The following is a 17,016-nucleotide window of genomic DNA, read 5'->3' on the forward strand; positions in this document are numbered from 1 at the left end:
CATGTTAATCCCAACATTCTGCTGAGAAGTCAGGCGGTTCAGCACAAGGAAAATATAAACATAAGAAAGAGGGGCAGAAGTCACCCATACAGCTGCTGACTCTGCTCCATCAGGATTGGAAGACTGATCCAATCTTGGCCTCAATTTCAATTCTCTGACTGCTCAGCATAACCTCTGATTCCACTATTGAACAAAAATCTCTCCATCTCAGCTCTAGGAGATCATCTGTTCGTACATAAGTGTTCATTTGTAATCTACCACATTACATACATCAGCCTTTGCCCTTGATACCCAAGGCAAGCTGCTGCACCAACTCTGCTGCTGGAAACTGGACCTGACAGAACATTCCCTCATCCTTCCACAGTACTTCATAGAATAGTACAGCACAGTACAAGCCCTTTGACCCACAATGTTGTGCCAACCCTTCAATAGCACATGTTTGGAATATCTGTGTAAAGTTTGAAAAATATTCTTGTAACTTATTGTACTTATGCATTACTGAATAAGATCGTTTCCAAACCTCCATAACAAACACCAAAAGAAAATTTTCAGTAGAATATTTAACTCAACTGCCACAACATAGTGGTGTTTTACAAAACTGTCCATAAATTGCTATGTGGGGGCTATATCTGAACATGCTGTAATTACTACTTTATTAGTGAATGAATTGTCCTCCAGTTTTAAAAGCAAATAGGTTAAGAATTTTGCAAAATGACCTTCAAATAGTTAAGGACATGATGGTCAAAACTCATTCACTCAAATAGTAACATTGGGATTTTCAAACAATAATATTAGCGATAAAATATTTTAAAATATTCTAGTCTGAGACCAGACTACTAAAACTTTGCCTTCCCATAGTTGCAATGAAATTTGGAAATAGTTTTTTATATATATTCAGCATTGAACTGACTAAGCTACAGACTGATCAACTATTTCACGATGGCCCCTGAATTGAGAGATCATTGCATCAGCCTCAGTTGACACAAGGTAAAGAGAACGCAGAAGCTTTTCTAGAGTACAGAGGGCAACAATTATCATGGGGAGGTAGAAGGCTGATTACACACTGAGCTGACTGGAGTGAAAATCTGCATACAGACATAGGATCTGCTAATTCTGATTTAAAAATAATGCTAAAATATCTGGATATGTAAACCTTACATAAACTAATGAAACACAGCACAATAATGATTCCGGCTTCCTTCTCTATTGTCCACAAGAATAATCCTTTACTTATTACTCAGAGAACAATCTGTTAGTATAGCTGTTAACATTGGTTAAAAAAAAGAGCAGGGGCAATATTTTCTGTGAATGCAGGACATTCAAATGAGTGTAGGACAGGAGCAGGCCCTTCAGCCCATCATGTCTGCACCAACCATGATGCCAAGCTGCCTGAATCCCATCTGCCTACGTCTGGTTCATGTCCCTCTGTTCCCGCTCTGATTATTGTCTGTCTAAATACCTTGTCAAGGTTGCTACAGTCTCTGTTTCGGCTCCTCCCCTGGCAGCGTGTTCCAGGCATCTACCACCATCCCATTTACAGGAAAGTACCAACTACAAACCTAATGTCAGCAAATAAAAAAAGTTGTCAATTGACCATTGATTGGTAGCCAGAGTAAGTGTTTAATTTCACAGCTTTGCATTACCGCCTATGATTACAGTGATAACGTATAACCCTATAACCTGGGCGAGAAAATCATGGACTCACTGTTCTGCATTGATGCCTTTCACTATGGAGCAGCCAAATCACATCATTACCTTGATGCAGGAAGTGAGGGGCTTAGGGAAATTAGAACCCCTATGTCCCACGGACCTGGAGCTCCTGCCAAGTTCCACAGCAGGAAATTAAGATCAATTTCTGCACAATTCCCAGCCAATGCTGGTCAGAGAGCCAGGCAGCCTAGCTGCTGGGCAGTAAAAGATGCCCAACAGCTCTTGGCTGCATGTCGCAAGGCCACAGTGATCTCCGCCTCTCTCCGACTCTTCGACCACATCCTGACTCAAATTACTGGTCTTTCAACTGAAGCTACAAGCATTCTTCAAATCCTTCCCCATCTTTCATTCTTCAGTCCTGATGAAGGGTTCCGGCCCGAAACGTCAACTCATCATTTCTAACTGATGCTGCCCGACCTGCTGAGTTCATCCAGCGTACTGAAAGTGTTGCTTTGATCTCAGCATCTGCAGATTATTTTGTGTTTACAGTCAGGAACTGATGGGCACATTTCCTGCCAGTGGGGAAACACTGGGATTGGATAGAGGATCTCGGCAGTCAGAAGGAAGGGAGAGATCACAGGACAGAATACTCACAATCACATGGTGGGTGGTGAGTTAGCCACGTAGAGCAAGCTGAAATCACAATTTTATTTTTAAATTTTAACCATATCCCTTTAACTATTGGGTGATATTAATATGAGCTACCTCTGTGCACTGTCTAGATTTAAACAGAGTCTCCAATGATTTATGAAATTAGTAGAATTCTTGGACCACCCACACGCAAATATAGTGGATTTGGGTTAATTGTGCCATTAGTTAATTGGGACAGTCGTTTATTTAGGAGAACTCTTAAAGAACAAAAACTAATGAGGAAAATAGCCGGGATTCCTTTCATTTATTTGGGAAACTATGCCAGTTTACTGGGACAGGAGCCTGTTGCCAAACAGTTTCTAACTAGTACCAGTCACGTGTGCTTGTGTGGCCATTAGACATACTACACTGTGCTTAGGGGAAACGTTTTTTTAAATAGCATCAGTTGCTTGTGCTTGCATTGATAAGACAGTGCTTTTGGCACTGATAGTTGGTGAGAAATAAATAGCAGGAAATTTCAGAACTGTTTTGCTCACTGCAGTTTCAATCATTTGGTTTGGAGATGCCAGAAACGGCCGAGACTAAAAATGAAATGATTTCACTACTTCAGCAATTTGGAATTTGAAGAATTTGAAGGTATCGACAATCATCTTGAATGTTACAATGAAAATGAAGATTTAGAGGATGCAATCATCGAAAGTAACAAGGTAGTCCATTAGCTGCACTAGATGCCTGCAGTGATTTTGTTTTTTTACAGTCAATCAAAAGAACATGGCAGCGTACAATGGATGAATTCCTCCGTCGATAACTAATAGGAACTAATTTACCATTTTATAGTACTGTAGAGGTGTTGTGATTTCTTCTCTACTTCATTTAAATACATAATTTGTTACTCAGTTAAAATAGTAGTTTGTCTTTTTTTAAAGTTTCTTTTTAGTAGCCATTTCCATGAAACATCGGCTAATTGTGACAGCCATTTAATTGGGTCAAAATGTACTGGTCCCAATGTGTCCCAATTAACCTGGAATCCACTCTACTTATAACAGTAACCAACATATCTCTAGCTTCAGCCTTTTTACTTGCAGTGCACCAGGATCAGGATCAGAAATTGCTAATTTCTGAGTCTTCTCCATACTAAAGCTTAATCATGAATAATGACCAGAGAAGCAGCTAGCAAAAGCAAAAACGATGTGAGGAATCACTTAATGAGCAGCAAAAGCCTTAATTACCACAATGCTCAAGAAACATGACACTATCCTGGAATTATCATCCATTTTATCCACTCTCCTGATAAAGTCAATCTGGTTTGGCAGGTTTATGTGATAAGAAAGGATTGGAAAGGCTGGGCCATTCCCCTGAAGCAAAGCAGGCTAGAGGTGACATGACAGAGGTGTGTCAAATTATGAGAAGCATTGGTAGGGTAGGCAGCCAGACTCTTTTTCCTATTAGAGGATATAGGTTTAAGATAAGGAGGAAGAGGTTTAAATAGGATCCAAGAGGTAAATATTTCAGACAAAGTGAAGTTGGCATCTGACATAAGTCACCAGAGGAGGTGGCGGAGATGATAACAGTAGGCATCTGGACATGGACTTGAATGAGCATGACCATAAGCCATCAGGGCAGAATTAATCCATTTAGCCCATCGAGTCTGCTGTGATGGTAGGGATATGGAATGAATGGAGTCAAGATTTGTACACATAGGAATGTGATTGAATTAGATCAGTTGTCTGAAGGCTCTGTTATGATGCTGTACCACTCTGACTTTACAACTATCCCTCGCCAACACTCTAGAGGGATATCCTGAAATCAGCTCAGCATCTAGAAGTAAGAAAATGCTTTATTTCTGCAAACGACTACCACCACAAATATTGAAATTAGTAGCGTTGCAAGGACAACATGAGCTCCCAGTCCTTTTCCAAGTGGCAGCCATTTCTTTTGACATGTATCATTTGATTATAGTTCAGTCAAAACTTTGGACTTCCCATCATTATGAGTGTGTGTTCAATATAACGACAGCAGCAGATCGGAAAGCTCTGGCACCAGCTCAAGCAAATAAACAAAAAGTGCTGTTTCTCTGAGCTACCAGCAACCCCATGGTCTGTGGGCAGCTGCATTACTTGCACTATTGAAGCTGCCTGTACAAATCTGCCTCCGGGCAACAGTGAACAGATTCAGCAGCACAAATTATATGAGCCAGCTCCAAGGAGCTGAGCGGGCTGAACGGGTGGTGGAAGCCAACCAGTCCATTCACTTAGCACAGGAGGGGAAGAAATTTGGGTAAAGAATGACTAAATGCTGCAACAGGTCTCACTTTTGGCAACATATCATTCTCTGCCAAATAGTGCATACAAATCTACAACAACTGAGAAAAGAACCAGCGTAAATTCTGAACCATTTACTCAGCGATTTGTGACCTAGACTGTGAGAAATGATAAAAGCAAATTCGATAATGCCTTCATATAGGGTACTGAATAAATATTTGGAAGGGAAAGGTTTAAAGATCCATGCGGAAAAGGGAGGGAAGTGAGATGAATTAACATCTCTTTCAGAAGACCAGCTCAGAGCCAATGAGTCAAATGGGTTCCTTCTTTGGTGTGCAATTCTAAGTGATTAACTCAACTATTAATGAGATTTGAGTGACATCAAGAGCCAGGTATAGATTTCCCAGATTTGAATATAACCCTCAAATCATCACTAAAGTATATGCAATAAAATTATATAATTTCTTCTCAGAATAATTTATAAAGTTATACGTTTTCAAATGGAAGAAAAAAATTAACTATTTGAAAAACAACTTTCTTAAAAATAATGTCTTTCACTGGTACAGATTTCAAATCTTTAGTGTATGTATCTTCATGCATTTTAGAGTCAATCACCTAAGCTGCTTTGCAGTTTAATATGGCTTACTATGGATTAGACGAGAAGTTAAGAAGATTTCCTTCCTAATACTTACCAGGATGAAAGATATTCTATCCTTATGCCTCCATAGCTGGCAATTTGTGGTTTTGTCTCTGCTTGAATCAAAAGAAACAGAGGAATATGCTGCTTCAGTTTTACAGTGAACTTTGCAACATACACAAGGGTTTCACTTGCACAAGTCAAATAATTATTGTTTTGGCAGCTTCGAAAGATTGGTAAAGGCAAAAGGAACTGAAGACTAGACTGATCCCTCTGAAGTAACGTTGGTATTTCTGCTCAGCATATTTCAGTACAACCAACTGTCACTGGAGAGGATTCACTGAAGTCTGCTGACAGGTACAGAGAAAGCCACTGGAAACTGAAAGTAGTGCTTCAGAGGAAAAGGAACAGAGTCTAAATCTTCTTGAGAAAGTCAAGAATATAAATGACATAGATGACTTGAGATAAAATAATATATTTGAACCAATCATAACTTCTATTAAAGGACACGAAACAAAGCTCTAAAGATAAATAAATTACATTTATATATCTTAAAATGCTGTAATACACTCAGTGGCCACTTTATTAGGTACACCTCTACGTTAATGCACAAATCTAATCAGTCAATCATGTGGCAACAACTCAATGCACAAAAGCATGCAGACATGGTCAAGAGGTTCAGTTGTTGTTCAGACCGAACATTAAAATGAGGAAGAAATATCACCTAAATAACTTTGACCATGGAATGATTGTTGACGCGAGATGGGGTGGTATCTTAGAAACTGCTGATAACCTGGGATTTTCAGGCACAACAGTCTCTAGATTTAGAGAATGGTGTGCAAGATGAAAAGCATCCACGTGAGGGCAGTTCAGTGGGTGAAAACACCTTGTTAATGTGAGAAGTCAGACTGATTCAACCTGACAGGAGGGTGACAGTAACTCAAGTAACCATGCGTTACAACAGTGGTGTGCAGAAGAGCATCTCTGAATGCCCGATGCATCAAACCTTGAAGCGGATGGACTGCAGCAGCAGAAGACCACACCAGGTTCCACTCTATTACCTAACAAGGTGCCCACTAAGTTTCTATATTAATGACTTAGATGTGAATGTATGGGATTATGACTAATAAGTTTGGAGATGACAAAATTTGCTCGTATATTTGACAGTGAGGAGGGCAGTCTTAGGCTGCAGAACAAGGGCTGGTAAGATGTTGGAATTTAAACCTGTTAAGTGTAAGTTGAAATTTGGCAGCTCTGGTAAAAAGCATTGAGGAACAAAGGAACCTTAGTGTAGAACTCCACAGAAACCTACAGGTGGCAGCACCAGTAGAGACTGTGGTGAAGAACGTATACAAGATGCATGTCATCTTTAGTTGGGCAAAGAATCGAAGAACACATAATTTTATGATACAATTTTATGAAACGTTGGTTAAGTCACAGTTAAAATGCTGTGTGTTGTTCTGGTTGCCACACTATTGGAGGAGTATTATTACACTGGAGAGGTGCAGTGGAGATTCACTTGTACGTTGCCTTGGATGGAATCTTTCAGACCTGAAGAAAAACTGGATAGGCTGTGCTTGTTTTCCTTACAGCAGAGAAGGCTGGGAGGGGAACTGATAGAGATATACAAAATTGTGAGAGGGATAGATAGAAGAGACAGCTAAGAGTAAGATGTTTAGAGAGAACTTGAGGGAGATATTTTCCCCTACCCAGAGGGAACACAACCACTGTATGGCGGAAACAAGTACTCTCTCGGCATAGCCTGTTTCTGTATTGACTGACTATCTAACACAAATGGACATTGATCTATAAGAGATTAAGTGGTGACTGAAAATGAAAGAAGGCATTCATGCAAGAGGAATTAAAGGCAGAGAAGATGGAAGGCAGTGTTGCAGGACAGTGGGGAGAGGGGACTCAGGAAAGTAGGGTCGATTGCCAAAGCACTGCTCCCTCCACTATAACCACTCCTCATCCCAAGAGGGAACAATCCACTGAGGAAAAAACTTGAAGAACTAGAAGCATTTACAGTAGGAGACCACTGCATATTTGGTCACCAAGAAAGGACGATATAATGCTCAATGTTTCAGAAGACGGAGAACCATCAAAGTTCTTGGATGAGTGTCCTGGTTAATTTGAAGAAGCTTGTGAGTGAAAAATGATGACCTAACAGAGACAATTATGGGTAAGTCAAAAAGAAATCAGGGTGAGGTGATCACTAGATTGAACAGAAAGACACTGTTTTGCACAGACTACACTGGCCAGAAGAAATGAGAAAGGGGCAGAGTTTGTGGTATGGACTAAAACAACAGAACTCAAAGTTCAAAAGTTCAAAGTAAATTATCAAAGTACATATACTACCATATACTACTTTGAGATTCATTTTCTTGCAGGCATTTATAGAAAAAATAAAGAAGTACAATAGAATTTATGAAAAAATACATAAGCCAGACTAACAACCAGAATGCAAAAGACAAACTATACAAATAATGAAAAAATATACTGAAAAGATGAGCTGCAAAGAGTCTTTGGAGTGCGTCTGTAGTTTGTGGAATTGTGGTGAGTGAAGTCATCCATGCCAGTTCAGGAGTCTAATGGTTGCAGGAAAATAACTGTTCCTAAACCAGGTGGTGTACAATCGAACGCTTCTAGACCACCCGAATGAAGGCAACAGCAGCAGCAAGAAGAGATCATGGCCTAGATGGTGGATACTGCTTTCTTGTGACAGCACTCCAGGAAAATGTGCTCAACGGTGGGGAGGACTTTGCCTGTGATAGACTGGAGTGTATCCACCACTTTCTGTAACCTTTTCCATTCCTGGGAGTTGGTGTTTCCATACCGGACAGTGTTTTAACCAGTTAGGATACTCCCCAGTGTGTCTCTATAGAAGTTTGTCAAAGTTTCTGGTGATGTGCCAAATCTACACAAATTTCTCAGGAAGTAGAGGCACCAATGTGTTTCCTTTCAGGTGACACTTGCGCGCCGGTTCCAGGAGAGATCCTCTGATGTGAGAACACCAAAAATTTTAAAACTACTGACCCTTTCCGACTCCAATCTGCTTATGAAGACTGACTCATGAACGTCTGGCTTCTTCCTCCCGTAGTCAATAATCAGCTGATTGGTTCTGTTGACATCAAGTTGTCGTTGTGGCACCAATCAACTAGATTTTCAACCTCCCTCCTATATGCCAATTCATCACCACCTCTGATTCAGTCAACAACAGTGGTGTCATCAGCAAACTTAAATATGGCACTGGAGCTGCACTTATAAAGTGGGTAGAGCAGGGGCCTAAGCACAGAGCCTTGTGGTGCACCTGTGCTGATGGTGAATGCACAGGAAATTTCACACTCCTAACCCTCAAGGAAAAATTATGTCAGCCAGGAAGTAACCATACTGGAAGGGCACACGCCTGAATGTAGGCATGGGGGGGGGGGGGGCGATATTATTAATTCTGATAAACACTTCCAGTTGAAGTAGATTTCAATGTGGATAGTTTACTTCCTCCCATTCGTAAAATCCTAAGTGCAAGTAAAAGACATTTGCTGTTGAAACATAACTCCTTGGAAAAACCAAGGTGTGGAAGGTCATAGCCAAGTATTGTACGTTATTCTCAAACTAGCCCAGATCAAACTTGAGCTGAAGGTTGGCAGAGAATCGCAAGATATGTACCGTAGTTGACTCATTTTCACAGCCAATGATTCCTCCATACATTAGCAATGAAGTCTCAGGCATATTAGATGAATACAGTGACCAGCTGTGAAACTATGGCTGTGCAACAGCAGCTGTGGGATAGATTACTGATGTTGTGAAAAATACCAGCAATTCCATAGCAGTTGTGGTCTGATTAGAAGCAATTCATAATTGATTTTTGTAGTTTTAAGCATGAATACTAATTGCCACACAGCTAGACAGCCACTTGACAACCATACTAGAATGTGGTGAAAACCTGTGCAAGGTTGCTAAGGTGAGCTGTGGAACTGTGACGTAGCACGATCCTCATCATGAAGCTGTTTTCGTGATATCAGTCCAATCACAAGTATATTTTAAGCATACAGGAGTAAGCATGTCTTCAATTCTCTTACAGCATTTGAAAAAAAAAATAGCATTTACCAAAAAATAAGCATCTGAATTACTCTACTACGTTACCAAAATAGTTACAGCCATTTAATGAGACCGAACAAAATGAAAGTCCATGGTTATCATCAGATGTTCACGCTTTCACAGTTCAATTTACTGTGTATGGTTACTTTCACTGCTTAAAAAGCAGTTCATCTGGAGGAAATCTGCATGCTTAACAAGGGGGCCTGCTAGATTTTACAAGATATCTACAAAAGGTTCTTTCAAAATCAGACTTCAAACTAAATTAATGATTCCCTCTATAATTGTCTGATTGGTTAAGATGAACGACTTAGTTTGAGATCTCAATAAATGTACAATAATTGTTGTATAGTAACACAAGTCAGGTTTACAAAAGTGGGATCAGGAATGGTTTTTAAAAATGCAGGTCTGTCTGCTAATTTCCTCCTCCGCGCCCCCCCCCTCCCCAACCACAGATGCTGCCTGGGTCACTGAGTCCCACAGGCATTCTACGGGTATTGCTCAAGTCTTATTGCTGGTGAGTTTCACTTTACAAGAGGGAAGGCCACAGCAAAAAGGGTAAAAAGGGCAAGTCGCATTGATTAGCTAATTGACTAATTGGGCAGCAGCTACCAATAAGGTACTATGGTCAAGTGGAGAAGACATTCTAGAAATGGCTTAGATGTTGCAGTAAGTTTCTTAACTTACCTGCTCATTGAAAGCCACTCCCCTGCGGGAAGCAGACGGGCCCATGTAAGGAGCACTGCAGCCCCTCCCACTAGCTTCTGCTTAACTGATGATGTTATGGCACCAGTAGGATTTAAATCTAGCATGTGGTCTCTTTTCCTCTTGAATTGTTGTGGACCAGGCAGACACTGGGGGTGTGCTTCAGTGAAGAGGGCTCGGGTGCACACTTTAGGCAAGTCTTTACCACTGTGTGTATGTTCAGTTACTGTTTTGTGCTACCACTTTGGGTACTCGGTTTAGATAACTATCTTTAACGAAATTTAGTGTGGAGGTTTGCTAAATATTTTGTGTCTGTTTTACCTTGTAATTAAACAGCTAACCTACTTACCCTTAGTCTCCACTCGCTAAACTGATTTCCCACATCAATGTATACCAGGACCTTGAGGCTTTTGCAAGAGGTAGCAAACCGAGTGAGCAGATGCTTAGGTGAGACTCTGGTAAGGTCTTTTCTTTTCCCTCATTGCACATGTAGAGCAGTGGGAATGACAGTCTGGGTAGGGGTATGCTCCTCTTGCAGGATCCGGGAAGTCAGGGGACCTCCAGTTTCCCGATGATCACACTGACTAGAAGTGCATCCAGCTGCAGCTCCTTGCACACCACTAGAGAACTAGAACTGGAGCTGGATGAACTCCAGGTCAACGGGGAGGCTGAGGAGATGACAGGCAGGAGAGAGGCAGGCACATCTAAGTTGCTGGAGTCAGGTAGGTGGGTGACCATCAGGAAAGGGAATATGCAGTTTCTGCAGGGTACGTTGCTTTCTGTAACAAGGGTACAGTTTTGGATACTGTTAGCGAGGGGAGATATTGACCCAAGGGGGAAAAAATCATAGTGGCCGGCCCTCTGCCACTGAGTCAGGTTCTGTGGCACAAAAACCACAGAAGAGAAGAGTAGCAGTTACGGGAACCGACAGGAGAGAATGAAACTCTCAGATGGTATCTTGCATCCCATGTGCCAGGGTCACAAAGATATCCCAGATAAGAGTCCACAGCATTCTTAAGAGCGAGGGTGAGCAGTCAGGAGTTGCGGTACACATTGGCGCCACCGGCATTACTAGAAAAAGGGACGAGGTCCTGAAGACTGAATACAGAGAGTTAAGGTAGTTAAAAATCAGGATCCAGAGTGTGGTAATCTCTGCATTGCTGCCTTCCTTTAAGGATAGCCAATGGATAGATATGAATGCAGTCAGTTGGATTGGTTGAAATGCATTTGCTTAAATGTGAGAAATATTGAAACTTGTTGAACATAGGTTGCAGACTTGGATTGCCAACAGTACTTTTTAATTATTGTACACTAACTAAATATCTTTCCAATTGGCTATCAGCAAACAAAAATCTGTTTCCTGGTGTTTAACTATTTTCAATGATAATCAAAGATACTTCTGAGGTTAAGGATCTAGTGATACAAACGCTATTTTTAGCGGACTAATTCAGTAAGGTTTTAAAATGAGCATTCTATTAAAAAGTCTTCTGCAATCCTTTTATTTTAAATTAAATGACTGCATGTAGTGGGTTAAATTGTTCATCAGGACACTGACCTTTACTTGGCAATTGAGATTAAGCAATAAAAAGTGACAAGGAAAAAAGTCAATGGGGCTGGATGTTGAGTAATTGTATGGTAATCAACTGAGCAGGTAAAATTATTATGCAGAGTGGTAGCCCAGCCCAACAGCTCCTGCTGCCGTGTTCCCTATTAATTCATCTGATTTACCTAAAGGTTGGTTTTACAGTTCATTCCGGCTTGGACCAATAATACATATAAAAAATAATTCAAATGCAATGTGAAGCAATGCACAGAGTAGTAGTAGGTACTTTAATTTCTAGGGCTGGATGTTTAAATAATATTTGTTAACAGATAATTATCTTTCCTGCTATGACTTAGCCTTGCTCCCAATGTTTTAATCCCAGTGTTGAGAAACGCAGCCACCTCAACCACGAGGATGAAGTCCGAGACCATTCTGTGCAATGCTCTACACAATTTGTGCAAATGATAATTCAAAGTTCAAAAGTTCAAAGTAAATTTATTATGAAAGTACTGTACCTGTGTCACCATATACAACCATGACATTCATTTTCTTGCGGGCATACTCAGTAAGTCTGAGAACCATAATAATGAAAGAATGCACCCAACAGGGCAAACGACCAACGTGCAAAAGACAACCAACTGTGCAAATACAGAAGAGGAAAAAAAACAACAAATAGAGAACCTGGGATGAAGAGTCCTTGGAAGTGAGCCCTTAGGTTGTGGGAATAGTTCAGTGATGGGGGCAAGTGAAGTTATCCCCTTTGGTTCAAGGGCCTGAACCTGGTGTTGTGAGTCCTGATGGCAGCAGCATGAAGAGAGGATAACTTGGGTGGCGGGGGTCCCTGATGATGGATTCTGCTTTCCCGAACAGTACTCCATTTAGATTTCACTTAACACTGAAATAGCAATTCCGCTTATCGCTGAAAATGTTATACTATTCTAAAGAGGTAATTTGCTCCATGATGTCATAACTATCCAGGGAGCTGATCTTATCTGCGCTATTCCAGTAGACAATGATTTTTTTTAACATACATTGCCATAACTTATACAGTAAAGCACTGTTATACTATACTTCAGGATGTTGCTCTCCAAATGAACAGAAAAGTAAAATTGCACGTAGTAAAGTAAATTTCTGTAAAATGGTGGGTTATTAAAACGTACTTATGCAATCCTGCTGTGTTCTATAGGTCCTTTGTGTGCTTTTTGTTGTTAAAATGGAATGAATTACCAGAGTTACGTACTGTTGGCGACTTTCACTTGGTATTGGCATACACGTAGACAATTATTACAGTGTCGACTGCCAATTCAGCAATAGATGCTGGTTTGCATGTTCATATTAATCATGTGTATAAGCGAAAGATTCATTGTGCTGAGTGTGGTTCATAAAATTTCTAAATGTCCTTAAATCTTGGCTCTAAATGCGATCTCGCTCTGTGAAACAAACCGAAGGATCATCTCACAGTAATGGTCTTCAGTTTCTATCTCCGAGCGGTATGCCGCACCTCATCTTTGCTCCTCCAACAAGGACTAAAGCCAGCTTCATTCGCCTCGCCGTTCATAATCATCCCTATTTCTGTCAACACCTTTTGATCCACCTTCACCGCTTCCTGGCAATATCCACCCCGATTCCCATCTCATTCGTCCTGCTCAATCACATCCATCTGCCTCTTGACAACGACCGCCTTTCATTCAAGTACGTCACCGGATCCAACACGGACTTTCACCGGACAGAGATCGATCGGAAAATCTTATTTTACCGTCCATGAACCTATCTCCATTCTTGCCTTCCTCGTCCGAGGTCAATGTTCCCCGTACTCCTTCCTTTCCCCCGATGGGGACGTTCTCCGCTCCATCCGTTCTGGCGCCGCGATCACTGCCGTCCACACGCTCCGCTTCTCCAGGACCGACGAGACCCCCTGCCCACCCCCCACCCCCCAGATTTTCCCGATTCCCAGTGAGACACGCGACTATCTCTTTCTCGGACTGCCGCAAGACACGCCAGATGATTGCAACTTTGAGGCATGCGCCCACAGTTTTTTTCCTCCTCTCTTGAATGAATTGTTGCTTCTTGAGGGCTAATCAATGCTGCCTCGCCATCCCATGGAGTCCGCAGTCGCGGTCAAAAGGCTGACTACTCTGGACAGAAACACCCTGGCTTCCCCACTGGGTTTTACCGGGCTGTGCTTGCGAAGTTAGAGCGAGTTCCTGCATTTACATTTGTTGCATTTGACACCCTCAAACCACCCAACTTTTAAATTCCGGATCGGTTAAGCAGGGAACATCTTTCGCAGATGATCAGATCCCTATATCTGCTTCCAACCGGCGGGAGCAGAATCGGTGGGAATCTGCCCGTTCCACCGTCACAGTACAGCGTCCGACGAAGTCGTTCATCGCACCCAGGGATGGAGCAACCCTGATTATTTTTACATTCATGCGCTCCGAAAATCTCTCAAATCCATCTCATTCACAGATATATTAAAAAAAGACAGGACCCTGGTCCCATCGACAAGTTACGGGGTTTCTATGTTGCAACATACTGACGCACTCCCTCACTCGCCTCGCCAGCAGACAAGTTACAATATTTGAACCTGATTTCGGTATTCTGTCGGGATTTGCAGAGTCGATAATGCCTTGAACTTCATGCAATAGTAAATTGTTACTGGCGCCCCCTCCTCTTTGCGCCGAACTAGGAGTTTCCCCGACAACGCCGGACTCAACCTCGGAATCGAGAATACGGGAGAAGGGGCCACACTCCACAGAACACCAGCAGCAACCCCATCTCACCCCAACGGCGATGCCCTCCCTCTAAGTGAGACTAAAGTCACACCTTGTTATTTCAGCGCAAACAAGTCCAATATTCTATGCAACTTTTGGGGAAAGTCAATTTCGAGAAGTAAAGGATTCGGGGTTGGATCGAACGCGAGCTGGAATTGGACATTTCCAGTTGGTTCAATTAAGTGCCTGCTTCTTGATATTTAACGCCGCGTTTCGCAACTACTTCTCAAACAAGCAGGCTGAGGCGACTGTACCATAACAGTGCGATGTGCGAAGAGCACGAACAGCGCGCAGAGAATATGATACACCTATGCATTTTTGTTTCAAGTTCGCCACCACATCAATAATCAAACGCTACACGTTTCTACAATTTCTGGTCTTATGATCTCATGTGACATTAAATGTGAACAAGCACGTTATATCTCTCTGCTAAAGCATACCACAGCATTCAAGATCCTCAGCAACCATTGCGCTGCGCGGTCTCAGCGTAATACATTCCAAAGACAATCTACGTGTTTTTTTTAAGATTGCGATGTTACATCCTGGGTCGCCTACCTCAATGAAATACGCAGCAATGCAAAATCGTAAATCAGAAACGTATCAATTCTAAGAGAAAACATTAAATCATGAGACGTGACTGCCAAAAAAAAAACCCTGACACCCTCACTGAATCTCAATGAATGAGACTGATCTACGTTGCTTTCACTCGACTGAATTTCGTGGGGAAGTAGGAAGACGGAAACAGCGCTTTCACGAAGGGTCGGGGGAGGGGGGTCAGTGCTGATTACAGCCGCATTATTTTTGCACCATCGGCTGCTAACGGCGGCGTGGAATCGCTGGCAGTTTGGTGGCTATTGTTGCTCCCGTGCCGATTTGGTACACTTTCACCAAGGGTAAGGGATACAAAGTACACCATCGAATGGGGGAACGTACTGAAGGCTCAGTTACCCACATCAGGACCTGACAGTACCAGGCTGGTGCATCACACCAGATGCAATTGCTAACTTCAATGCAGCCGGAAGCAAAGGCTGCGGAGTTATGGACATGCAATGCTTTCTCCAGCCCCTGGCTCATTCATTCACAATGACTTGGGAAGTTATTTTGGAGAATGTCGAGCGCGCACATACCAGCCCTTGGCCAGGAAAGGGGAACCCTTTCCTGGGTGCCTCTCGGACGTGCCGGGATCTCTGTTTCTTGTCTTCGCCGCCTTTCTCCTCGCCGTCCAAGCTGCTAAAATTCCACACCAGCAGAGTCTGCACGAACAGCACAGTGAGTGCCACGATCACGGCAGATTTCGAGCGCCGCGCCAACTTTCGCCCGCACGCCGCGGCCACCATTTTCACTGTGAAGCCGCTATGCCGGCGGACTCCAGGTTAGCTGAGCCCAGCCGCCTCCTCCACCCCCCGCCACTCCGCTCTTGCTCCCACTTCAGCCAATCGCTGCTGCCCTTTCCTCCCCGCTCTGACAGGGACCGGCCAATGACAGCCACTCTTCCCTCAGCGTCTGCCAATCGGCGGGCGGTTTAACCGAAACATCAAAGAACCAATTGGGATCAAGTCCGTTCAGCCAATCGATAGAAGATATTGCAGACTCCGACCCACCGGTTGGGACAGGAGCCAATGAGGAGGCAGGTAGTGCTGTCGATCAGTTGTTCGCTGCTGGGTGACAGCCTGAATGTATTATGACGTCAGCGTGGGAAAGTGTGTGTGTGTGTGTGTGTGTGTGTGTGTGTGTGTGTGTGTGTGTGTGTGTGTGTGTGTGTGTGTGTGTGTGTGTGTGTGTGTGTGTGTGTGTCTGTGTGAGAGCTTTATTGCCTCGCATTCACCGGCAGCGAGGAGCGGTGTGCGTAGAGGGGCCTTGGGGGTTCGGGGGATGCCGGTGTGCATCATCTTTTCCGAGTTTACAGCCCTTAGGGAAGTGTAATCGGGGTGCCTTACGGGGGCAATATCCACACAAGACGAGCTACAACTCATTAACAGAGTTCCTTCCACTGCCACATAAAGCAACAGCAGCTCTCCCTGCTCAGAAACCCTCCCGCTCCCGTTTCAGCACCACCCGCTGCGCAAAGCTTTGCGAAGTGCATTTGTGCGTTAAGAAAAACTGCATCTTGTTAAAGACCACCCTTGGTGCATGAAAAACCTCTCTAAAACAGATGGAAGATGCGCTATGCAAATCCAGTTGTTTATTTCGCCTTTCTTCATAACTTTTCATGACGATTTTATTTGTCATAATTATTCTTTATAATGGCCATTCGTCCTTAAGTAGTAATGAACAGGTGGCAAAGATGACAGAACTCTAGATTTTATAAAAATAACCAAATTCAGGAGCAAAGCCGAATGCTTCGCAATTCAATTTTGAAAGATTAGCATATCTCAAAGTTCAAAATAAATGTAAAGTCAAAGAATATTGTTACGTACGTTTGATTCATTTCCTTGAAGGCATTTACGGAGGAAAGACAATAGAATTTTACAAAAATAAATTAAACATAAGGAGACAAAGACTGACAAATAACCAACGTGCAAAAGACAAACTGCAAATAAAAATAATACCAAAAGAGTACTTTAAAAAGATAATCGAAGATAAAGTATTTAATTTCTGGACCATCTAGTGACCGCAAAACACTTTCTAAAGTCCTGAGATTGTTAAAGGCCTTATATAAATTCAAGTCTTCCAGCGTTACTGTTAATGGTATGTATATAA

The 17,016-nt window shown here is 42.5% G+C and overlaps 1 protein-coding gene across 1 annotated transcript in view; it reads right to left on the minus strand.

Annotated features, from left to right (window-relative positions):
• Positions 1-15,679, minus strand: part of xylt1 (xylosyltransferase I) — a 283,246-nt gene extending 267,567 nt beyond the window's left edge. Inside the window, exon 1 of the mRNA XM_063059068.1 lies at positions 15,444-15,679. Within this exon, the coding sequence (XP_062915138.1) occupies positions 15,444-15,653 (210 nt within the window). The 5' untranslated portion in view covers positions 15,654-15,679. The remainder of the gene's footprint in view (positions 1-15,443) is intronic.
• Positions 15,680-17,016: the final 1,337 nt, after the last annotated feature.

This window comes from Mobula hypostoma, chromosome 9, assembly GCF_963921235.1.
Source record: "Mobula hypostoma chromosome 9, sMobHyp1.1, whole genome shotgun sequence".
NCBI lineage: Eukaryota > Metazoa > Chordata > Chondrichthyes > Myliobatiformes > Myliobatidae > Mobula > Mobula hypostoma.